This window comes from Penicillium concentricum, assembly GCF_028827145.1.
Source record: "Penicillium concentricum strain IBT 3081 chromosome Unknown utg000003l_segment0_segment0, whole genome shotgun sequence".
Classification (NCBI taxonomy): Eukaryota; Fungi; Ascomycota; class Eurotiomycetes; order Eurotiales; family Aspergillaceae; genus Penicillium; species Penicillium concentricum.
Genome location: NW_026622756.1, coordinates 190,810 through 213,440, shown reverse-complemented (window position 1 = coordinate 213,440; position 22,631 = coordinate 190,810). Strand labels below are relative to the sequence as shown.

Below are 22,631 nucleotides of genomic sequence, written 5' to 3'. Positions count from 1 at the left end.
TTGTATGCTGCAGGTGCTGGTATCCAGGTGCAGATTGGTTTGACAATGTGCGTCAGATCAGATAAGAGACCATCAGATAAGGAGCTGCAACGGACTTATTCCGATACCGGCTTCGCGAAGAGCGGTAATATGGGAGTTAGGGCTTGGATATATATTACTAGCGTGTATCATTCGTATTATATCAACATTTCCCGACATCGGAATTTGACTTTCATACTTCCCTCAACATTCCTCCCCCAAAACACGAGCAACTTCGCTCAATGCTAATTGGATCTCGGATTGGTGAAATAGCTCCTCTTATCCATGGTATTCAAGATGCACTGGAAGCTGCCCAGGCTGATGGAAACTATATGGTGGAAACTGGTGCAGTGGTTTAGCGAGCGACGACTCTCGCAGACGCCGCACGGTTTATCGACCAGCTCTTTGAAGGGCGCTCGGTCTTATCAGTGGTTCCAACGGAACATTTTTAAGCGGCCACCAAAAAGCAGCGAATTTTGGTCACACGAGCTCTCATCAAAGATCCTAAGATCTTGATCCTCGACAAAGCTGCCAGTTCCATCGACTCCAGGAGCGAGGAGGAAATCCTTGCAGCCATTGGGCGCTACTCTGATGGGAGAACCAACGTCTTTCTACCATCAAGAAAGATGATAACATTAGGGAATTGATAGTTATAACCGACCCCCTCCCCCGCCTGATTTTTCAGGTTAAATAGACCGCCTTACACACCGCCTTCCTATTTTATACACCGCCTTCGTAGCAAACTCCCTATGCAATAGTAGTAAGACAGGATATACCTACAATCTGTATGCAAACCCCATACAAAATTAAGTCACTTTTGTCATATTACACTATATATAGGACCAAATAAGTTGACAATTTAATTCTGGTTTACACCTATTAATCTGCCTTCTTCCACCCATTTATCTATCACTTTTACCATTCAAACCTATCATTTCCATCGTTAAAATCATTAATATAGCCTCCCTAGGTCTCGAATCCCTACTTTCTAATTCGGATTCCGGGCTAGAGATCGTTCCCGAGTCCATACCCACGGTACTAAGCTAATATAGCCAGCTAATCACCGAGTCTCCTATCACTAAGGGCACCGAGGAGAGTAATAATACCGAGACCGGAGGACGTGGACGTGGACGAAAACGCGCGCGGGGGTGTGCCTAAGAAGTGCCTAAGAACAAGCATAATCAATTTGTAGAGTAGATCAGTGCAGAAACCAATGAATTGAACGTTTTTTTCTGATTCAAATGGTGCATTTTTTACTATGTAAACCAGAATTACTATAGTGGTGGCAGTATATATGGCAGTATAAAAATGGAGCGGCAGGACATATGGCAGAATTATCGATCTCACCCGATTAGGAAGGCGGTACTGGAATTTCAGGCAGGAGGGGGGTGGTTATATCAATTCCCTAACATTATCGGGATGCCCGATGGAGTTATGGAAGAAGGGAATCATACCGAACTTCAAATAACCTAAATAAGCGGCCTAAGCTGGACGGGTGATCGCCAGGAGGATGCCTCCATCGACACAATAGAAAAGCCTTTGGAATCATCGCCCACTCTCAGCTCTGTTTACCAAGAAACCTACCAATAGGCCTCTCTGGTATGTGAGCATGGGGATGTGTCCTGCCATGCACCCCTATCTGCTAATTTCACTTATTGCCCTGATGAGGGCCAGTATCGTCAGCGCTGCCTTCTCAGCCGATGCAGTGGTCTTCGGCGACACCGTCGGCAACTTGACTCTGTTCGAGATGTCCGACTGTATCCGGTCTCGGTGTGATTTCTTTGGCTTCATATGCTTCGCTCTGGATGTTATCGGGTCCTTTAAAATTCCCAGCTGGGTGGGGTTTGGATGGGTGTCCGAGAAGTTAATCTACACTATTAGCGTGTTTCTATTCCGCTCGCTGTTTGAATAGGACTTGCGGTGGCACTAGTTTCACGATCAAAATTTTACAGTTAGATTGGATACATTACCAACGATGAAATCCTGATTGGAGGCGTCGCAGTGATCATACTTCCACTTCACTTGGCAAGATGGTTTCTTACACCGTCACTTATCCGGTCCTCCATTGCCGGGGGCGCAACAGAAAAACCTGACTAGCAACGCAATGGAGACACTTCGTGATGCGTGCTCGCATATGTCATACTATCTCATTCATTTTGGATAAAATTATGTCCTAATTTCGAGGTCTAGGCTCTGGGCTCGGTTCAACGTTCAAATTTCCATTGCTCATGTCTTTCCTTTGAGTCGGCTCACAAGGTAGCCATGGTGAACTGTTCTTGTGTACACTGCAGCCGGAGGATCAGGGACGGGCATCATCTCGACTGTGAGACGAAACGGCATCGGGCCAGGAGGACCCTGACAATAAAAACAGCAAAGGTCAGTATGCTGCATTTCTTTCGGTTTTGGGGTACACTTACAGGAAATCTGCAGTCCCACATAAAAGTCCTTTTGCTTTCTCTGAATGATATGAGCGTCGTTCCGAGGCTACCAGGGTAGGTATGCTGGTCAACTCACGATATGCGCTGCCGAAATATGTCTTTTGACCCGTCCCGGGCAAGGTCGCTGGTTTTTATCCTGGTTATCGAGAGATATGCTTTGGAAGACCGATAAGAGTCAGTCACTTGAAATATTACCTTGGGGTAGCTTGATTTGGAGTACTCACAATCACCACATGGTCCACCGGCCACTGGGTTGAGAAGTGCTGTCGGCATCCACACACTTTCTTGCGCTGGCTGCAGAGTTTATGCGTCAGTAAATATGAATCGGGGGACTTGGGGGAAACATGCTTACACCCAGTAGTTAGGTTGTACCTTGGGGTCGGCTCTCATCCAGTAGAATCCCCGGAGCGGGCTGCCGTCGTCAGTAATCCAAGGATTTGCAGGGAGCTGGTCCTGGGGCTTGGAGGCCATCCTGCCTGAAACAATATATTTCGTTAGCAACTGGGCTCTGATGCGATCTGGGGAGGATTTCAATATTCGAGGTGCGACATTCAGGTCCTCAGTATCAATCGAATCAACTAGGCAGATGGGATAATATACGCGCCTGATCTCGCAGTGCAGACTTGATGAGCGACGCAGAGATGATAATGCGATGGTCATGTGCTGAAGGTGTGAAAAGAAAACAAAGTCGAACTTCGAGGACCAAGCTGCCTGAGGTCAGACAACTGCGAGGCAAGAGCGAAACTTGACATTATCTTCTGGCCTGTGACCATCAACAATACCTCATACTCCATATCATCGAATGCCTTTAAGTGTTTATATTGCTCTGACGACAAAAAGAAATTGTCCATGGGCTCTGCTTACCAGCAGAGCCAACACTGCTCGCCTCCAAGGCCTTAGATTGTCTTCCTCGGGGCTACCTTACACATTCAGTGTGATGCAGATAATACATCCGATGCTATTGCTAATATCCAGTGATGGCCTTGCGGATCTTGAACACGATCCACACATGATGGATAAGGAGAATGCGAAGGCCGGACACATCAATATACAGCATCTTATATGTCGTTTCTTCAAACTTCTACTTTATTAGTAGAAAGGTGACAGCTTTATAGGTGTGCTTCTAGTAGAAGTTTATGCTCGAGAGCACCAAACATACTAACATATATATGTTCTCCGAATCCCCGTATCATAAAGGGAGATATTATGAGTTCAAGAATATATTATTTGAAAGACATAGAAATCCATTATCTTGACCCAAAATACTAAATAGAGAGATGTAATTGAAGTGAGAGAGCCATGGAGGTGCGGGGGGTTCAGTTCGATAGGAGATTATGCACTTCCCAACCAATAAGACACCTTCTCTTTTCAATCCTGTCCTTTCATGGGCTAGAGATGAACATATACGATCTTAATCTGACATGTACCTGGGGAAACATCTCAGTTTAACACTTTAATTGTCTCTTATTTACCCCCATCTGATCATTTACAATGAACAGTCATGCCCACGACCCCGAGCAAAATGAAGAGATCACCACGCGCGAAAATGAGGCCAGACCTATAATCAAACGTACCATTGCGGGCCAAGACAACGCCAAAACGCAGGCAGTCATTTCCGAGCTTGTTCACACAAGACGAGGGCTGAACCAACGTCATATTCAAATGATAGCCCTGGCTGGAACGATAGGTACTGGCCTCTTTCTAGCGACCGGAAAATCCCTAGCAAGGGGGGGACCCCTAAGCATGTTGCTTGCATATTGTATCGTGGGCATGCTCATCTGCTGTGTGGTTTTTTCCGTAGCTGAGCTTAGTGCTCTGGCACCTCTTTCTGGCGGTATCATACGACACGCAGAATGGTTTGTTGACCCTGCGTTGGCGTTTGCGCAAGGTTGGAATAGTGTTTATGCCAATGCTATCCTGTTGCCGGCTGAGATGGTGGCTTGTGCTGTCATTATCGACTTCTGGTCTCATATTAATCATGCCGTATGGATTAGTGCCCTGGGTGCGCTGCTGGTTATTAGCAATATGTTATTGGTCAGTATTTACGGCGAGCTGGAGTTTGTTTTTGCAATGTTAAAAATTGCTCTGATTGTTGGAGTGAATATCTTGGTGAGCAGATCTCGCGCAAAGAACCTTCCGGTTGGTTTTCTGACTGCCTTTTACATAGAGTATCTGCATCACATCTGGCGCAGGCCCACGGGGTTATCCCATGGGGTTTCGATTTTGGCAAGACCCTGGACCCTTTGTGCAGTTTCTTGGTATCGATGGCCCATGGGGACGGTTCCTCGGGTTTTGGCGTGTTCTGAGCAGTGCAGCTTATGCATTTTCCAACGTCGAAAACATATCGGTTGCAGCAGCCGAGACGCAGAGTCCTCGCCATAACATCCCAAAGGCCGCCAAACGTGTGTTCTGGAGAATCCTGATATTTTATCTCATCACCATTTTCATGATGGGCCTAATTGTCCCCTCCAACGATAAGGGCTTGATGTCAAATTCCGGGGATGCTGGAGCGTCTCCATTTGCGATAGCTGCCAGTAATGTTGGGATCAAAGTGGTCCCTTCGGTCATTAATGCTGTCGTTGTCACAAGTGCATGGAGCGCTGGTAACTCTGGTGAGTAGGGATTTCCTGTCGGCACCTGTACTTCTACTGACCCAAAGATAGCAATGCTCGTTGGAACCAGGACGCTATATGGTCTTGCTCAAGAGGGACATGCCCCAAAGCTATTCACTCGCATCAACCGCTTCGGGGTTCCCTGGATATCAGTTGCCGCAGTCGGATCTTTTCTTGCCTTGGGATATATGACGTTGTCATCCGCAGCTTCTCTTGTGTTTGATTGGCTCCAGCAGCTGGTCTCAGCTGCCTCATTGGTGCATTGGATTAATATAGAGGTGATCTACTTGAGGTTCTTCTACGGCTGCAAGAAGCAAAAGATCAACCGGGCTGAGCTTCCTTGGAAAAGCCCCTTTCAGCCTTACGCAGCATGGATTGCTTTGGCTTCGTTCAGTAGCATTCTACTTACTGGCGGATTTTACGTTTTTATTGAGGGTAACTGGAACCCTCAGACCTTTGTGTCGTCATACTTTAACATTCCTCTTATATTTGTCTTATATTTTGGGTACAAATTTTGGCGAAAGACCCGGGTTATTCCATTGGAAGAAATTCCAATCCGTGAATTCCTTCACATCGCTAATGAAAATCCAGAACCCATCCCATCTCCAGCTACCGGGTGGCGAAGATTAAACATCCTCTGGGCTTGATGTTAGGGGATTTGGAATGGGGGCCATGGGAGAAGGAAAAGACACGTTAGAAGCTCTATATGAATCCATGATATTTCAAATTGTTCGTTATCATTGTCCAAATACACACATTGTCCACCGGAACAAGTCTCAACCTATTCCTTCTGGGGTCTGACTATTAACTCCAGAGGGCAGACGGTTCTTACTCAATCCCAAATCGCCTAGCCACCTCTCGGAAGCCATCAGGCTCAAGACCAACCCACATATCCACCCAGTCCTCAGTCTTGGCCTTCGCAGCCTGTTCCTTTGACCACTCTTCCTCCTGCTCACGCTCAACATAGATAGTCTGAAATCCACAGCTCTTGGCAGCCTTCAAATCTTCCAGGTGCGCCGCAACTAGTCCGCACTGGCCTGGTTCCAGTCCAAACATCTTGGCAGCACCGTTATAAACCACCGGAGAAGGCTTGTAAGCCTTGAAATTCTCCCCGCTAACAAGATGCGTGAAAGGCAGTGATCCATGTCGCTGGAGATCCTGCAGTAAAGAGACATTCCCATTCGACAGGGTAGAAGTGGCGAACCGACGGTTCAACAACTCAACACCCTGGACACTATCCGGCCACGGGTTGAGCCGGTGCCAAGCGAAAGAGAGTTCCCACAACTTCTCGTCAGTAAACAGGCCGTCCAGACCACGCTGCCGCAAGAGGTCCTGAAGGGCACTGTAGTGGTGCTGATCGACTGACACAAACTCTTTGGATGGATCAAATGTACTGGTAAATTTGTTGTAGGACTCCCGCCATTCTGCAACCAATGCTAACCAGTTGTCCCAGGTCATGGCTGCAGCGCGGTCCTGGAGGTTGGCTGGGAGGTCCTTGCGATGGTTCACAGTATGCATGGCGGCTGCGCTCAGCTCTTCAGTAACGCATATACGCCATGACACTACTGTACCGAATACGTCAAAAAATAACATCTGGGGTGGGTGGTCTGTCGACATTGTGCTTTAGAAGTTATGATCTATTTCCCCGCACTTTCGAGATTATGTCTCCGAGATATTCACAAAGTTGAGATCCCAGCTAGATAGGTCAGAATGAAATCGACTTCATATATCAAACCCCGCAAATATGCTTAGTCAATTTTCCGAGGCCTCCCGGTCAAAGTACTTCACGCAGTCCAACATGTGCGTATGTGCGCATGTGAAATACGTCAACAATTCCAGATCTCCTTAGATCACTTGAAAAAGGGAAAGGGAATGTTTTTTTTTTTTTTTTTTTGGAAACTCGCATGACAGATAGTGATGCCTACGGGTAAGGGAGGAATTCAACATTCTGCCAGTTCTTTTCCGCCAACTCCAAATGTCAAAACAATTATGACTTTGGACAACTTCACAGCCCCGTCACTCCAAGCTGACACTAGCGGAAACAAAGAAAATATGAATTGTCGACCTGTCAACGGCCAAGTCAAAAGTACTACCGCGTGTCCCCTGAGGTGGGGCAAATGGCTGGCAATGGTTCGCCGAGATTCCTCCCAGTTGCTCCGATTTTCCCATGGCAAGGGGGATATGCAGAGTCTAGATATGGACTCCATCGGATACGAGAATAAAGCATTTATTGCCAATTGATTATGCGCCTCCAACTGCTACCGGCAGTTGCATCGACATAGAACTTCAATCCCACCATATGCCTTCTACTCCGTACAGGTACTCCCATACCGGATTTTACACAGATGTTCATATCGGCCGATGTGGATTCGAAGCTCTCTCGGTGGGGACCTTGAATGGGTCTGATTTTACCCATTTTTACCCCTGATCCGCAATATCCGATGATTTGACCTATTTGTCTCCCTGGCAGAGGCGTCAAATATACAACATATATATATATATATATATATATATGCACCCTGCAGATTCTGAAACCAGACCACAAGCCTCTCATGTGAAATTATTTACGGCGATCCTCGCCCAAACAAGTTACGAGTTTGCCATATTTAATTATATTCTCAAACACGCTAACAATCACTATTTTAGTGTCTTCGGAATCGACACTATTGGTTGCAAAGGCTCCTTTTTTATTTGCCTTGCACTTATCAAAAGAATAGGGGTGATCTTCCCTTGAGCTTCAAAGTGTCACGAACTACCCCAGGCAATTAATATATGAGATATTGAACTCATTTTTCCTTTTTCAGCTTTCGGCTTTCAGCTTTCGGCTTTCCGACTCTCTCCATTTTAATACGATTCTTTTTTTTTTTTTTTTTTACCTTTCTTTGTTTCTTTGTTCCGGAATAATCAAATTCTCCGGGGTCTTTGAGATATACAATACGAAGTACGCGGGAGTACTACGGAGTATATCTCGACGTTTTATAGCTATGTCTTAGCAGCAGTGGAGTCTTAATCCTGGCTAATCGGGTGGATTCTCTTCTTTCCCCATGTCTGCCCCCCCTAACGAACGCCCCTGGGACTTTTTTCCTTTTTTTTTTTTGCGCCAATTCTCCTCGCGTCCAGTTCCGATATGCCGCAAGGCTGATCTCTGAGTTCCCCCTAAAGTCTTTTCCATGTCTAAGCTCTCAGATCAATTGCGTAAACTGGATCTCATTCTCTAATCGTGATCAGCCCTCGCATCCTTCGGACTGATCGATTTTCCCTCCCGGGATCGGCCATACCTCCCGGGCTCTTGTCTCTTAAGCTAAATCGAGATCTGTTAGTCACTATACGGAGTACTCCGTAAGTCGAGGGTCCCACTGCATGTCCAAATCTCGGCCGCTAAGCGTACAGCCCACACATCTTTGTAACTGTGGCTGACCTCTCCGTTACCAAGTTCCAGGTCTTTGAATATCCCCCTCCATCCTGCGTTCGACCAGTCGTTTGCAGGTGAAATCTTGTCTCCGGAAATCAGCTCTTCAAACAGTTAATAGTCGGATGGTGGAACTACGGTAGTCTTTTGATGGGATCCAGTGCGTGACGTGCTCTGGCTAGCCCAACGAGCAGAGAGCCCCGGTGATGGTTTGATGGTTTGAGCTTTTTCATCGGGCACATGCGCAAAGAGAGATGGCCGATTTACAGTATCCAGCCTCCATGGCCCACCCGTCCCCGGCACCATCTTTCAGATCCAGACCTCGAGCTCCGTCCAATGGAAGATCAAGATCGAGACCGTCTTTGCGTCGGCGAGACTCTTCCCCTCCATCTTCCCCTCCACCTAGCCTCCCAACGCCCGCGTTTTCCCCCGATGGACAAACAGACGAAGATGATATCATCGAGGATACCTTATCACCATTCGACCCGCGCAGAATCACGCCTACTCTTCATGCATCTCTCGTGTCGGAGATTCTCTCCCTGCGGCGGGAGATAGAGAACAAAACCAAGTCAATCGATGTATTGGAAGACAGCTTGGACCAATCAAGGACGGAAAATGAAACATTGACCGCGAATCTCTCCCAGACGACCTGGGAAGGGCGCTCGTTGAAACACCAAATCCAACTACTGGAAGGTGGAACGTCATCTGCAATGACCGAGCTCGCTCGGGAGCGCGATGAAGCGGTCGAGAATATCGGCGATGTTCGTAAAAAGCTCGAGCAGGCACAGAAAAAAGCTCGGAGTCGGGAAGAGGACCTCGAACGAACCCAATTACTCTGGAGTCGCGACCAAGAGTCCTGGGCGGATGAGCGCCGAGCCCTGGAACGCAAGGTTCACGTAGTGGAAGGTCGCTTGAAGACCGTTCTAAACGAGGTCGCAGCCGCCCAGGAAGTGGCGACTATCCACTCGTCACAGCCGAGTGAGAATGGTGGCCTCGTTCATGACAAGAATAAAGAGAGCGACTCAGCCAGCGTGGCATCTAGTAGCCTAGGCCGCCGACGCACGAGCGTAACCAGCGTGAGCTCGGAAGAAGGTGAAGAGGCGGTCATATTCCATAGCATGCGGTACTCGGTTATGAGCGTTGCGCCTGGTGTCAAGAATGGTTCAGGCCTGAACTTGGCGGAGGAACTCGACTTTGATGAAGAAGACGAGTTTGATCCATCCGATGATGAACTCCCCGTCTCTCCGGAGGCGCTCCCCGAAGAACGACCAATGTCGGTCCACTCACAGGGGTCACATAGTATTTCTTCCAAGGCCAGGAAGATCCTGGGTCTGTCCCTTCAGAGCTCAGACTCACACTCACCCACTGCCATGGAGTTCCGTGCCCGGGATCTCGGGTTTGCTAGCTCAGTGAAACTTGACTCGGCGGTTGAATGCCGCGATATTGGCATCCAGTACTCACCTCCTCCGTCGCCTGCGACAGAAGCGAAGGTGGTAGACATTGGTCCCGAGTCCAGGAAAATGGCTTCAGAGCCCGAGAATGAAGACGACAACGCAAACATACCTGAAACGAAGGACAGCGTCACGATCCCCGCTGCACCTCTGATGGTTTCTACTTCTTGCCAAACACTGGAGGAACTCCCAACTCCTTCATGGGCGCTCAATGTGACTGAGCCGCCTCAGCCGGTTCAATCCACCCTAGAGCAGGTTCAAATGACATCGACATCCACCCAGACCGATGTCCTTCCAGAAACAGATGTCCGGAGCGAGAATCGTATCAGTTTGTTATCGAATAATGTCTCATCCAAGATGGACATTCCGATGATCGCCATCCATCCGCCAGGCTCCGAGCCACCCTCACCTCGGAACAGTGTCGTCCTTCCACCACAAACCAAGAATATCGCTTGCCAGGCCAACTTCCGGGCAATTGTTGATTGCCGATCCGTCGCCATCCAAACCGAGGAGATCCGTATCGATCAACGCCCTGTCAAACTTCCAGCCAGTCTTCTTCCTTCTGCTATTCAAGATGCACTACCTCGCCCTGAACCTCAGGGACCTAGCCTCGAGTCTTACACTGTGCCCCCGCTTCCGCCACGGTCCGAAAAGCGCCAGAGGCGTCTGATAACCGATCACCCAATAGATCGTCCCGTGAAGCCTCCTAGAGCACCCGTCCCAGATCATGTGCAAGCCTACCCCGGTAACAACGACAATGGTCCACTCTCAGATGATGCCTTGTCCAATATTCGACGACCTCTACGGTCTAGCAGTCTCTTCGCCGGCTTTGAACACAACAGCGACGATGAAGGCCCCCATGGCGAACGTGATGTCTTCACCGACGATGAGCTCCTCAACCGCCCATTTGCTGCATACACTGTCAGCCGTGGCAAGCTCATCACTTCGAAATCAAGACCCAGTTTGGACGACGTGGCTCTTCCCGAAGTTGCCGAGCAGCTGTCCTCCCCCGAGTCAAGGCCACCCGATATTGGCCGTTCCCGGGCCTCTCAACGGTCTGGCACGGCCTCCTCGAGTATCCGCCAACCCGGCATGCGCAAAATTGCATTGATCTCCAGTGGAGCTGCTGCACACCAGAAGCCCCGTGCCCGCAGTCCCAGCGAACCAAGCATCGAGAGCGGCAGTGCAGGCTCAAGCATTGCACCGCCGTTCCCCGTACCCATGCGTCTAAGCTCACGCAAACTCCCGTTCAACGGCAGCGACGGACCCCCAAGTCCTACTCGCTCAGCCGGCAGACAGTTCTCGGACCGCGGTCGGCAACCCGTCGTCCGCCGCCCAACCCTCCGCCGAGTGCGATCTGCTGCAGCAACATCACAGTCGGAACTTACCGAGGGGCCAGAAACTCGTTCTTCCCCGTCACGATCCATCTCGACCTTTTCCCCAGAAAGCCCCACATACCGACCATACCGACTACCGCCGATGCCGTGTGATGAGATCACAGCACCTCGTGAGCAGTACGGGCCACCGAAACGCGCCTCGCATCGTGCGACTCCGTCTCAAACCTGGAACCGGGAGCAGCGTGAAAGGAAGGATTCTACTGGCGGCGTGCAGCCGACTAGTGTCGTGGATGCCATTGCTCAAACCATGGTTGGCGAGTGGATGTTTAAGTACGTCCGTCGACGTAAATCATTCGGGATGGGCGAATCCAAGGAGATTTGGGAGGGCAAGAACCCCGACGATGTGTCGGCAAATATCACAAACAGTGGTGTGCGACATAAGCGATGGGTTTGGCTCGCCCCTTACGAAGGTTCCATTATGTGGAGTAGTAAACAGCCTACCAGTGGACCTGCATTGCTCGGCAAGAGTGGTCGGAAGTGTAAGTCTTCAAGGAACTCATTTGACTTGGTTCGAGTGACAGCTAACGTATAGATTCTCCTGGTTATAGTCACCATCCAATCCGTCCTGGACGTCAAAGACGACAACCCCCTACCCAAAGGCGCCGGCCCTTCGACCCCATTCAACCGTTCCATCCTGGTGTTGACACCACAGCGCGCTCTGAAATTCACAGCGCTAACCGTCGAACGCCACTACGTCTGGCTAACGGCCCTATCCTTCCTCAGCCATTCTTCAATGGGTCTCCAAGAACTTGCAGCCCTACCTCCAGTCCCCCAAGAAGAATCCCCAACCCTACCCCATGCCTTCCACCGTCGAAACCCAATCCGCGACTCCATCCGCGTCGCAAAAGGCCGTCCCCGCCCAATGCCAAAGGGCAAGCGCTCCTTCAACAGCGCTGGTGCTCCAGCCCCAGTTCCAGAAATCCCAAGCGGCAGCATCGACCTAGCAGCCGACGCACCGCATGTGCCCCGTTTCTCAACCCACAACCGCAAGCGCAGCAACACTGCACCCCGCCCCCCAGCCCTCCACGCTCTCCGCAGCTTCTCCAGCGCCGGCACTATGCCCTCTTCACACAGCGGCACCACGGTCGGCTCCCCGGAGCTTCACTTCCCCGCCATGCAGCCCCCAGCCCCGCCCCCGGGCATTGGAAGCCGCCGTAGCAGTATCAGTCGACGCACGTCTGAGGCGAGTGGCCGTGCTCCCAGTGTGGCGGGCAGCAACATGTTCGATATAGGCACTGTGCGTATGGAGGCTTTCATCGATCACCACGCAGAACAAATTAATCGTCCCCGTGCGCCTCCGCGCCAGCTCCATACCCGCAAAACATCCAGTCAATGGAGTGAGAGGCGGTATGAGTTTGACACGCCTTCGGTTCAGGGCAGCGAGTTCTCATATCGTCCTGAAGATCCATGGCGTGGGTTCTAATTCTAGAGGGAATGAGTTTCTCTTACCCTCTCTCTCTCTCTATCTTTCGTCTCTATTTCTTTCTTCCTTATTACTTCACATATACCTATTCTTTCTTTCTTTTTTCTTTTTGAACAACATATCTTTTAGGCGCAGGTTCATCGCCACGTCTCTCCAGGACTTGTTTACGTGCACCTTCACTGGGCATATTCATCTTCTATTTTGTGTCACTGTCACCCATTCATGTTTATTCTGTGCTTTACTCACCTCACACATCTACCTGTCATTTGCCATTTATCGCTTTCGAGTTGATACCAGTTTGATTTGGATACCATTTCTCGTGCAGCGGGAGGGAGAAGGGCGTTTCTTTCTTTTTTTTTTTTTTTTTTTTGACATTCCAACTATCAACCCAGCGGATACTGGATATATGTATTGAATCTTCGTGTTTATATGTTTGAACATAATGTATAAGTGTTTTGTCGGGAGCAAGAATGAAGCTTTCTATAGTATCAACCTCCAACCTATTCTATTCTCTGTTCTATTCATGCCCAGGTAGTAAGATGGTGTTCACAAAGCAAAAAAACCAAACACGAATCGCGGGTATAACGTTCGCTAGCGGAGTAAATACAACATGGTGATATCTCTGTGATGTGCCGTCGACCAGGGGTTTCCTGCAGTGGGCTGATCCTCCCAAAACCGCAACACTCCAATCTATCATTTCCTTCATTTTCCAATAGATGATTCACAGCTTCGCGGCATCCTTGACTTCGCCGATCTTTAGTTTGGGCGAGTACTTCTTCAGCACGGATTCGTTGTGATACTAAACGGTGTTAGTTGCTTTTCAATGGCCGACTCGGCAATCGAGTCTCGGCCGATTGCCGAGATAACAACAATAAGATCTTTTGCAGAAAAAGAAGGAAACACATACCTTCCAGAACTGCTTCGAGGCATCCTTGCCCGCTACACGCTTGAGGATCTTTGCACCGCCGGGGTGTTCGTCGGCAAACTTGGTTACATCGAAGACATCGTTGTCGATGATGATGTAGAGGCCCTCATCAGCAGTTTTGTGGACGGCCACTTCAGCGGGGGTGAATTTTTGAGACATTTTTGTAAATGAGAATGGATGGAAACAATAGAAAGGAGAAATAAGTAAACTTGGGGGGGTGACGTATAAAATTCCCAAGTCTGGGGGAAAGCGGAGAGAACCGAGGTTCGGCAGATTTGCCGCGGTTTGAATTGGCCGGGCGGTGATTGGTTTGGAAATTGATGCCTGAGGTATTTTAACTGACTAAGCTATTTCATATCTTTTCATATCTTTTCATATCTCTTACTCTCGGCTCTTCTCCCCAGCCGCACCCTGCCCCTTCGGTACCTTGCGATCCAACCCCAGACTCTCCAAGTCCTTCTTCTTATAGTAATGCGGCGCAACCTCAACCAGCCACTCCGGCTGCAGTGGCATATTACTACGCATGTACTCCTTGCTGGTAAGTACCAACTCAAAGTAGATGACCCAGCGAGGGTTAACCTCCATAAGCGTACTAGAAGGATGCAAGTACACCGACTGTCCATTCTTGATAGTACGGTAACTGTCACCGCCACGCTGGAGCCGCGCTGCGTTGGGGAAGAACCCAGCCGTGATGGCCTTCTGGATTGGCTGAATATTCGTAGACCCACAGGTACTGACGGCAACCTCGACGCGGTCGCAGAGTTTGGCGAGCTGGTCACGCACATCGCGCGCCCGTGTCAGACTGCGCTGCTGCAGGAAGTTCTCCTTCGCCCAAATTACGCTGAAGTCCGAGTCAACCCATTGGTTCCAGACATTTAGTAGCGTCAGGTGGTCACCACCGTCCTTGATGGTGAACCGGTTGCGCGCACTGTCCGCGTGGATCTTCTTGTCCTTTGGTCGGAAGAAGAGTGCGCTGCCTTCGCCGAGCATCGACACGATCGAGAGCACTTCTTCAACGCATCCGTATTTATCAGCGGCAAGGATCGCCTTGGCGAGCATCGGGTCCGTTGGGAACTCGGCCATCTGTCGGCCAACCTTGGTCAGCTCGCCTCGGTCGTTGAGCGCCCCGAGCGCATATAGCTGCTCCAGAGCGCGGATAATGGTCTCCGCTGGCGGTGGGTCCATGAAGTCGAAGTCGAGAAGTTGGTCGATGCCCAGTGACTTGAGCATCAGAATCACTCCGTTCAAGTTGGTGCGTTGAATCTCCGGGGTGGTGTTCTCTTCCAGCTCATTATAGTACGCCCACTTGGTATACAGGCGGAAACACTTGCCCGGACCAACACGCCCGGCACGTCCGGCTCGCTGGTTGGCAGAGGCACGCGAACACGGTGTCACGACCAAGCTCTCCATCCCGCTGCGTGGGTTGAACACATTCTCCTTGACGAATCCGGGGTCGATCACGTAGACAATACCATCGATGGTCAAACTAGTCTCGGCAATATTGGTGGCAAGCACCACTTTTCGCGCATTAGGGGGAGTAGGCTCGAAAATCTTAGTCTGCAGCTCGGACGGGAGGTTGGCGTAGATAGGAGCAATAATCATCTCCGGAATCTTACTCCCAAGTTTGCGAGCCGTTTCCTGTAAACTTTGCTCGGCGGCCTCGATTTCTTCTTGTCCAGTCAAGAAGACCAGAATATCTCCGGGGCCTTGAGTAACGTGGATCTGGAAGACCGTTGTAATGGCTGCAGCGAGGTAGTTGGCTTCAGGCTGCGAAGTGTAGTGCACGTCGACGGGGTATCGGCGACCAGGAATATTGAAAATGGGCGCATCGTCGAAATACTTCTGGAACTTCTGCGCGTCCATCGTCGCCGAGGAAATGAGCAGCTTCAGGTCAGGTCGTGCCTTGGCAATATCCTTGAGCAGACCACAGGCAATATCTGTCGGCACGGTCCGTTCGTGCGCCTCGTCAATCATCAAGGCCGCGTACTGGCTCAGGTCCGGCTCTGTCAACAGCTCTCGCAGCAACATTCCATCGGTCATATACTTGAGAATGGTCTTGTCGCTGGTGTTGTCCTCAAATCGGATGGCATAACCAACTTCATTTCCTATCTTCGTGCCCATTTCGTCCGCCACACGAGCAGCGACACTCATGGCAGCCACTCGTCGGGGTTGCGTGCAACCAATCTTGAGGCCATCCTTAGTATATCCGGCCTCGTGGAGGTACTGCGGGATCTGTGTCGTTTTTCCAGAACCAGTCTCACCAACGATAATCAAAACTTGATGTTCTGCCACAGCCTGGATGATCTGATCACGAAATTGATAGATGGGCAAACTCTTGCGGGTTTCATCCATTGAGAGAGCTTTCTTCTCCGCTGCATCGACCTGCTCCTTGAACCGCAGCTGTTCTTTCGTCATTGGCTTTTGCGTGCCCTCGAGTTTGGCGTCCATAACAAAGTTGATCTGCTGCGAATCATCGAAGACATACTCGTAATCTCCCTCATCCACGAACTCGGCCTTTTTAATCTGTGCCTTGGCCTTGGCCGCCTGCTCCAGCTCCCATTCCTCGTGCTCTGTAACGAATCGCTCCTGGCCCAGCTCATCGCGCTCGACGTATCGCTTATACAGGGCTTCTTCCTTCTTCTTTCGGTCAATCTTCCCCTTCTCCGTAATATAATCAGATGGCATCTGATAACCATCACGGTGGTCATCGATCCGAAGCCGTTCCTCGGCGAGACGAAGAACCTCTCGGTTGCGCGCGAACTCCTCCTTCTCCTTGCGAGACAGATTCGGATTCTCACGCAACTCCGTGGCCTCCTCTACAACCTGTCGTCGCAGCAGTGCTAACCGTTCAGTCTCGCGCTTCTTCAAGTATTCTTGTCGAGACCTTTCTCGCAGATCGGGCATCATCGAAGCCCGCGCGCTGGCATCGTCACCCAGCGCACGTCGCCGTGCAGCCTCGCCGTCGCGTGTCCGATCCTCAACAACCTTCTTCGACTTGGTACTTTCCTTATTGGCCAGTCGTTTGGCAAACTCGTCTCGTTCGCGAAGATCTCGTTGGCGATCGATCTCTTGCTTGGTTTTAGGGTCGATATCAATATCGTCGGCCGGCGACGCAGGATCGGGTGACGCGGAACCATCATCGAGCCTTGTGCGCTTTGAGGGGGATTCTTCGAACTCCTCCGGGTACGTCTCATCTTCGGGGATCTCTTCGTCGCCCCATCGATCGTCGAAGTCCTGTGAGCCCTTCTTGCGGAGCTTCCTCGTCCGTGGCCGGTCGCGGCTCTCTGCATCGCGGCTTCGATCTCGCTTTCTGCTGTCGTCCTTTTCCCCGCGACTCCGAGGCTCGGAGTCTCGCTTGCTGCTGCTCCTGTCCTTGTCGCTATCTCTGTCCCGTCTCCTCCGTCGCTCTCGGTCTGCCTCGACGTTGGTGGGCCTTAGTGATGGGGCGGGTTCTGGCTGGTCTTCGCCCATGTCTACCAGACGGTATTTCTTTTTCGTAGATTCCATGCTCGTCGCGTGTTTGGAGGTAGATGCGCTGGGCTGTGCGCCCTTGCCCATGCGAGCATGGAGCTCGCGAGCAAATGCACCAATTTCGGTTGAGCTAGCATCTACGCCGTCCAGGAATGACACAAGGGTGTCTTGGAGGGAGGAGGTCGACTTGGCTGAGCTGGCGGTCGCGAGCACGAAATCGATGATGGTAGGTTCTGACGCGCCCGTCAGGCGGATGAGATTATCCGACACGAAATTCTTAATATCCATGGTGGTACGGACACGAGATTAGAAGGGGGAGCTTCGTGTGGAGAGGTAAGGTGTTATTGTCTTAGATTCGCATGTTGCACAAAGTGTAAAGTAATAAATCAAGCTCAAGGGGACACTTGCAAGCATATATGACCAAAAGGCTTAAAGGTTGGAAGTTGGAGAAGTTTGCGCCAAGAAATCCCGTGGCAATATATATTTGACCACAAAGTAGACAACAGTATCAACTCTCTCTATTAGAAGAACTACAGAATATAATATTTCATGCTTTGTGTCTTTTAATTTTTTTTGCTAGATATTGTTTTTCAATGTCTTTTGAAGGGGGGTTTTTTTCCACCTAGGTAGATGGGAAAAAAACAGAAAAAAATATGGAATGTGCAGACAAGGTGTAATAATTGCCAAGGCTATGTATGATCTAAAGGATTTAAATATGTTAGAATAGAAAAGTGTTATAGTGGAAGCTTGAAAGGGATGACCATTGTGAGGGCTTGCTAGTCGGCAATCGCATCAAATGGGTGATATTAGTTTGGACGTTCTCTATGATTTCTTGTAATATGAAAGGTAAACCCCCATTCTGGGTGATAAAATCATCTGGTTCTACGGATTGCATTAGCCTTAGAATATGTGAACAAAATATATTAGACATATATAAAAACCGGAAAATATCCAAACTAGCTATAGCAATAACCATATGTTAACTTATACACTTTGAATAAAACCTAATGGAGGAAAATGTTCAGATATCATTTCAATTCGTAATTCCACAATTGCTATACAGACATGGAACCCAGGTATTCAACCAAAGACACCGAACTAGCAGAGAAGATCACGCTCAAAGAAAATGGATAGGGGGTCATCACTGCCCAGAGGGCACACATTCATCATCAGAAAACGCAGAAGAAAAAAAAAGGCAAAGATAGCAGTGATGTCTCCAAGCCAACCCGGCATACCGTCCGACCAGATATCAGCCCTGGAAAGAATAATCGCCTTGGAGTAATTCCAAGGACAAGACGATAAGACATGTTTGAACGAATACGGCAGAATCCGAGAATGGCATTGACCATTTCCAGAAGCAAGCACCCTGTGAGGTTGGTACATTTCTGGCAATTCGTAACGCTAGGTATTGAATCGTACAAAGGAAAGGGGGAAAAAAAGATCCGCGAAACAGGGCTAAGAACCCTTCACAAACTCCAGTCATGAATATCCGTGAACTGCTCAAGGTAACGCCCAGATCCAAACCGGATGAATCGAAAACGCCCCAAAGCCCAGCCCACATTAGAAAAACCCCAGCTTCGACCGTCGAAGCATGGGATGGCGGGAACAAAGTCGTGACGTGAAAACATGGCATCAAAGATGGGAGGAAAAAAAGAGACAAATGCTCCGAGGTTGAACGCCGGGTGACAAAAGAAAAAAAAAAAGGGAAAACACAAAGCATGAAACACCCTCCGTATGCACAATAGTAAAAGGGATATTAAATTACACATCGATCATTTCGGCATCTTCGGCCAAGATCTCGTCAGCGGGGCCCCAGTTACCCTCAAAGACGGTGGCGCCAGCGCGGCGTCGTTGGTTAATAAATTGCACTCCATAAGTTTCCAGGATCTGATCAGCCGTGGGACGGTTCTGAGGTTCAGGGGAGATCATCCATCGAACAATGCCGTCCAATGCCTGTGGGTGGTTGGCATCGACCATGAAGCTGGGTGGATCAATCAGCTCCCCACTTCGTGCGAGTCGCTGTGGTTTAGGGTTGCTCAGTTGACGACTTGTCAGGAAGTCGTCGCCGAATTCGTTGTCTCCCAAATCGGATGTACAAAGGTCCTCGAAAGATGACCCTTCCGAGATAGGGTTTCCAGTTGCATCGCGGAAGATGCTTGTCTCCGAGCTCCAGGTAAGGCTGGGCACATCGCTCATATCGCCGTTGCGGAGCTTCTGCCAGGATACTCCATTATCAGGAAGTTCCACATTGCCAGCGATCTCAAAAATGATGAGACCAAGGGAGAAAATATCGGCGGGCTTGTCGAATCGGCCCATCAGAATCTCCGGTCCAATGTATTCGCGGTCACCTTCGCCCTCAATACCATCCTCTGCAGGCCAGCGTGCCGCCATGCCAAAGTCACCAATCTTCAAAGTACCCTCAAAGGTGACCAGGATGTTAGCAGGCTTCAAGTCAAGATGAATGAATCCCTCGTCATGGATCTGCTTCAGTCCCAGCGACATCTCGAGCAAAATCTTCCAGATGCGGAAGTCATCAAGTCGGGCCTTAAGCCCGGCTTGGGCCAAGAAGCCATCCAGGCTACCTTCTTCACAGAACTCCGTTTGGATGTACAGATGGCCATTGTTTTCCCAGCTGTCCATAAAGGAAATAACATGGTCACAGTTGGTCAAAGTCTTGAGAACTTCGACTTCGCGAATCCGACGCTCGCGATCCTTCAACCCCAGATAGGGCTGCTTGCTCTTCTTGACAGCCCACACCTGATGGGGGAGGGAAGTCGGCGACCTTGGTTCGCTTGATGGAAGAGAGAACACGGATGGGAAGGATGCGTCATGAGGCTGCGCGACACGGAAGACCTGAGAGAACTCGCCAGTTCCAATAAGCTCAACGTTGTCAAAGCGGGATGTCAAAGTGGGGTCGACATCTGGAACATGGTAGCCGCTAATTTGGAGACTGGGCCGTCTGAATGATGACCAAGAGTCTCGCGGCCCAGTTGGAGTGGCTGGAAGATCATGCTCTTGCACATACTGATGATCACTTGGGACGGAGATCGATAAGCCACTTGGGTCGGGAGGGAAGTACTGGTCGCGGGGAGTGTGTGGTGATGCCTGCAGAAGCTTCTCGTGCAGCGGACTCGCGGTGTCGGATAGTCGTTCTAGAGACGGGATTTGGGAAGTCGTGGGAGGGTAGGTGCGAGAGGGGAGGAAGGGCTGCTTGGTCGGCGTGGGAGGGAAATCATCATTGAGGGGCTGGCTGTCATGTCGGGAAGAGGGCGATTGGGCGAGAATCAATTCATCACCATCAATGCTAGCGAAACTTCCACGTCGCGAGGCCTCGGGACGATTAAAGCTGCTACCGAATATTCCCATGCCCCGAGCGAAGGGACTGGGCTTGGGACGTGAGGTAGTAGGTAGGTTGAATGGAGATGCGGAAGCAGTATCCGATTGATGAACCAGACGTGACTTGTCAAACAGTCGGTCCGTGGGATTTGGCCCTGCGGTGAAAAGATTGACAGGTCGCTTGCACGGTGTATCGGGCATGCTCTTGTTAAATCCAGGATTCTCCTCCGCGTTGCGGTTTTTCTTGGAGATCAGTCCAGTGGACATGAATGCCGCAGGCAAAGGCTTCACTAGCCTGAAGTTATCTGGAGTAGCAAACGTTTCCGTTGTATCATCTCGTGCGATCTGGCGCACGGGGGCAGGGCGAGTAGCCCCGGCGGGGAGAGATTTGGAGAAGTTGAACATTGTTCGTCGACCCTCGGACTTGTGAACTGGCTCATGGGTGGGCGAGTCCTCAAGACTAGATCCAGAAGATGATTGGGTGATAGTACGAGAGAGAGGATGGGCAGCGGGTCGAGGGGGTTGAGTGTTGACGAGAGGGTTGACGGGAGGGTTGGCGGGGGAGTTGGAGAAAAGAGGGCTGGCGGGCGGCCTAGGAGAGAAAATGTTTTCGCTGCCTGGCTGGAATAGGCTGCTATCAAAGGACATTCGCGGCCTCACAGACAATGGTGTATCAGGTGGTGATGCCTCGGGTGAATCATCCATAGCTCTGGGTCGCCCAAAGAGAGGTCGATCGCCGCGCTGCTGTAGGGTCGAGCGTCGTAGAGACGATGAGCGCTTAGGAATTGTCGCAAATGGACTATGGGGTTGGACAGGCGTGGGGAAAGAGGGGATTTCGTTACGCGTCGGGGACCCCTCTGGAGTCGTGTTCTCGACTTCGTTGTCGAAAATGCTGAATTCGGCTGCGAAATTGGGGGTGTGCACGCTGCGTCGCTTTGCAGAAGGGCTGCCTCGCGATGCTTGGTCCAAGTTCATAATCCCGTCGCTGCGCTTCAAGGGACTGCCAGTCGCAAAGCTACCAAAGGTCCCACTACGTCGTTTTTCCACACGCGATAGTGTTGATCGCGCAAAAGTCGATTCACTCAGAGGGGCAGAAGGAGTGTTCAAAAAACAAGGACTGTCGGGGGTCGTACTTTGACCTGGCGCGAGGTCGTCAAGAGTCAAATCATTTTCTTCACCACAGGGTACAGAGATGGGTTGGGTTGGAGTCGCGTTACCGCTGTCAGTTGAAACACTTAACACGCGTTTGGCCGGACTGCGGGGTGAGGTGCGTCGACGCATGACCGGCCTACTAATTTTGGCGCTGGGAGGGTAAGGGACAGCGAGAGGAGACTGATGCGACTGATGAGATGGGAAGAGAACAAAATTGTTCTGCGAGGCGCGTCGCGAAGGCGACAAAGGAGAAGAGATGTAGGTGGATTTGGAAGGAGAATGAGTACGCGGGTTGAGGAAGAAGTTGGAACTCTTCGAGGGGGAGCGCGAAAGTGAGCGCCTCAGTTGGCGGATAGCAGAGCTGGCGTCAACGTGATGGATTCCCGAGTGCGACAGATGAAGTGTGCCACCGGAGTCCCGGTGCGGCGAAAAGGTTGCAACCATGATCGGGGGGGAATGTGTCAAGGTGTGATCCAGAATGAAAAGAGCGCGTCACTAAATGCGCTGATATCTTAGACCTAAGAGGGGATTTTGAGATTTCGAGAGTTCCCAAGGTCGACGCGTTTCAAATCAACAACGCGTCCGAAAGAGGAAAAAGAGGCCAAGGATATCAAGGGCCCCAGGAAGGCACGGGGAATGGAATGTTCCAAAGGCAGTGGCAAGTTGAGTCACACCACTTCCATCGCGGGGATTCCAAGGTCAACTTTTCCCATGTGTCCTATACACACGGTTTTTTTTTTGTTTGCGTTTAGATGGATAGGATAGTGGAATGTTTCACTTTGAACAGTGTAAAGGGTCGGAATCTTTCCAACAAACAGGTTTGCAAGGGGGTGAGTCCCCTACAATATGTGAGGTCAGCCCACGAGGGCGAATCGAGGAGGGGTTGGGTATCGGTATGTGAGCCCGTGTCCAAGGATCGAAAGAGTGATTTGGGACCACTTGGACCGGGGGGGGGGGGAGGATGTTAAGAATGTCAAAGAGTTCCGGTTCAAATGTTCA

At 50.4% G+C, this 22,631-nt stretch overlaps 9 protein-coding genes across 9 annotated transcripts; 4 read left to right on the top strand and 5 right to left on the bottom strand.

Annotated features, from left to right (window-relative positions):
* Positions 1–1,627: 1,627 nt before the first annotated feature.
* Positions 1,628–1,930, top strand: N7517_007946 (uncharacterized protein; the record flags this gene model as incomplete). The annotated part of the gene is made up of 1 exon (XM_056725676.1): positions 1,628–1,930. One exon carries the CDS (start codon positions 1,628–1,630, stop codon positions 1,928–1,930), a length of 303 nt encoding a protein of 100 aa, XP_056576527.1.
* Positions 1,931–2,244: 314 nt separating this feature from the next.
* Positions 2,245–2,927, bottom strand: N7517_007945 (uncharacterized protein; the record flags this gene model as incomplete). Its single annotated transcript, XM_056725675.1, has 3 exons — positions 2,245–2,373; positions 2,681–2,750; positions 2,809–2,927. The coding sequence occupies 3 exons, from the start codon at positions 2,925–2,927 to the stop codon at positions 2,245–2,247; spliced, it is 318 nt and encodes a 105-aa protein (XP_056576526.1).
* A 1,020-nt stretch (positions 2,928–3,947) lies between these two features.
* On the top strand, positions 3,948–5,715 carry N7517_007944 (Amino acid/polyamine transporter I; the record flags this gene model as incomplete). Its single annotated transcript, XM_056725674.1, has 3 exons — positions 3,948–4,565; positions 4,624–5,068; positions 5,120–5,715. The coding sequence occupies 3 exons, from the start codon at positions 3,948–3,950 to the stop codon at positions 5,713–5,715; spliced, it is 1,659 nt and encodes a 552-aa protein (XP_056576525.1).
* Positions 5,716–5,896: 181 nt separating this feature from the next.
* N7517_007943 (haloacid dehalogenase, type II) lies at positions 5,897–6,685 on the bottom strand (the record flags this gene model as incomplete). The annotated part of the gene is made up of 1 exon (XM_056725673.1): positions 5,897–6,685. The coding sequence occupies one exon, from the start codon at positions 6,683–6,685 to the stop codon at positions 5,897–5,899; it is 789 nt and encodes a 262-aa protein (XP_056576524.1).
* Positions 6,686–7,057: 372 nt separating this feature from the next.
* Positions 7,058–7,309, top strand: N7517_007942 (uncharacterized protein; the record flags this gene model as incomplete). The annotated part of the gene is made up of 1 exon (XM_056725672.1): positions 7,058–7,309. The coding sequence occupies one exon, from the start codon at positions 7,058–7,060 to the stop codon at positions 7,307–7,309; it is 252 nt and encodes an 83-aa protein (XP_056576523.1).
* Positions 7,310–8,731: 1,422 nt separating this feature from the next.
* On the top strand, positions 8,732–12,748 carry N7517_007941 (putative nuclear migration protein; the record flags this gene model as incomplete). The annotated part of the gene is made up of 2 exons (XM_056725671.1): positions 8,732–11,804; positions 11,874–12,748. The coding sequence occupies 2 exons, from the start codon at positions 8,732–8,734 to the stop codon at positions 12,746–12,748; spliced, it is 3,948 nt and encodes a 1,315-aa protein (XP_056576522.1).
* A 721-nt stretch (positions 12,749–13,469) lies between these two features.
* On the bottom strand, positions 13,470–13,832 carry N7517_007940 (cytochrome b5-like heme/steroid binding domain-containing protein; the record flags this gene model as incomplete). The annotated part of the gene is made up of 2 exons (XM_056725670.1): positions 13,470–13,547; positions 13,656–13,832. 2 exons carry the CDS (start codon positions 13,830–13,832, stop codon positions 13,470–13,472), a joined length of 255 nt encoding a protein of 84 aa, XP_056576521.1.
* Positions 13,833–14,054: 222 nt separating this feature from the next.
* N7517_007939 (putative mRNA splicing factor RNA helicase (Cdc28)) lies at positions 14,055–17,432 on the bottom strand (the record flags this gene model as incomplete). The annotated part of the gene is made up of 1 exon (XM_056725669.1): positions 14,055–17,432. The coding sequence occupies one exon, from the start codon at positions 17,430–17,432 to the stop codon at positions 14,055–14,057; it is 3,378 nt and encodes a 1,125-aa protein (XP_056576520.1).
* A 1,473-nt stretch (positions 17,433–18,905) lies between these two features.
* Positions 18,906–22,076, bottom strand: N7517_007938 (tyrosine protein kinase SWE1; the record flags this gene model as incomplete). The annotated part of the gene is made up of 1 exon (XM_056725668.1): positions 18,906–22,076. The coding sequence occupies one exon, from the start codon at positions 22,074–22,076 to the stop codon at positions 18,906–18,908; it is 3,171 nt and encodes a 1,056-aa protein (XP_056576519.1).
* Positions 22,077–22,631: the final 555 nt, after the last annotated feature.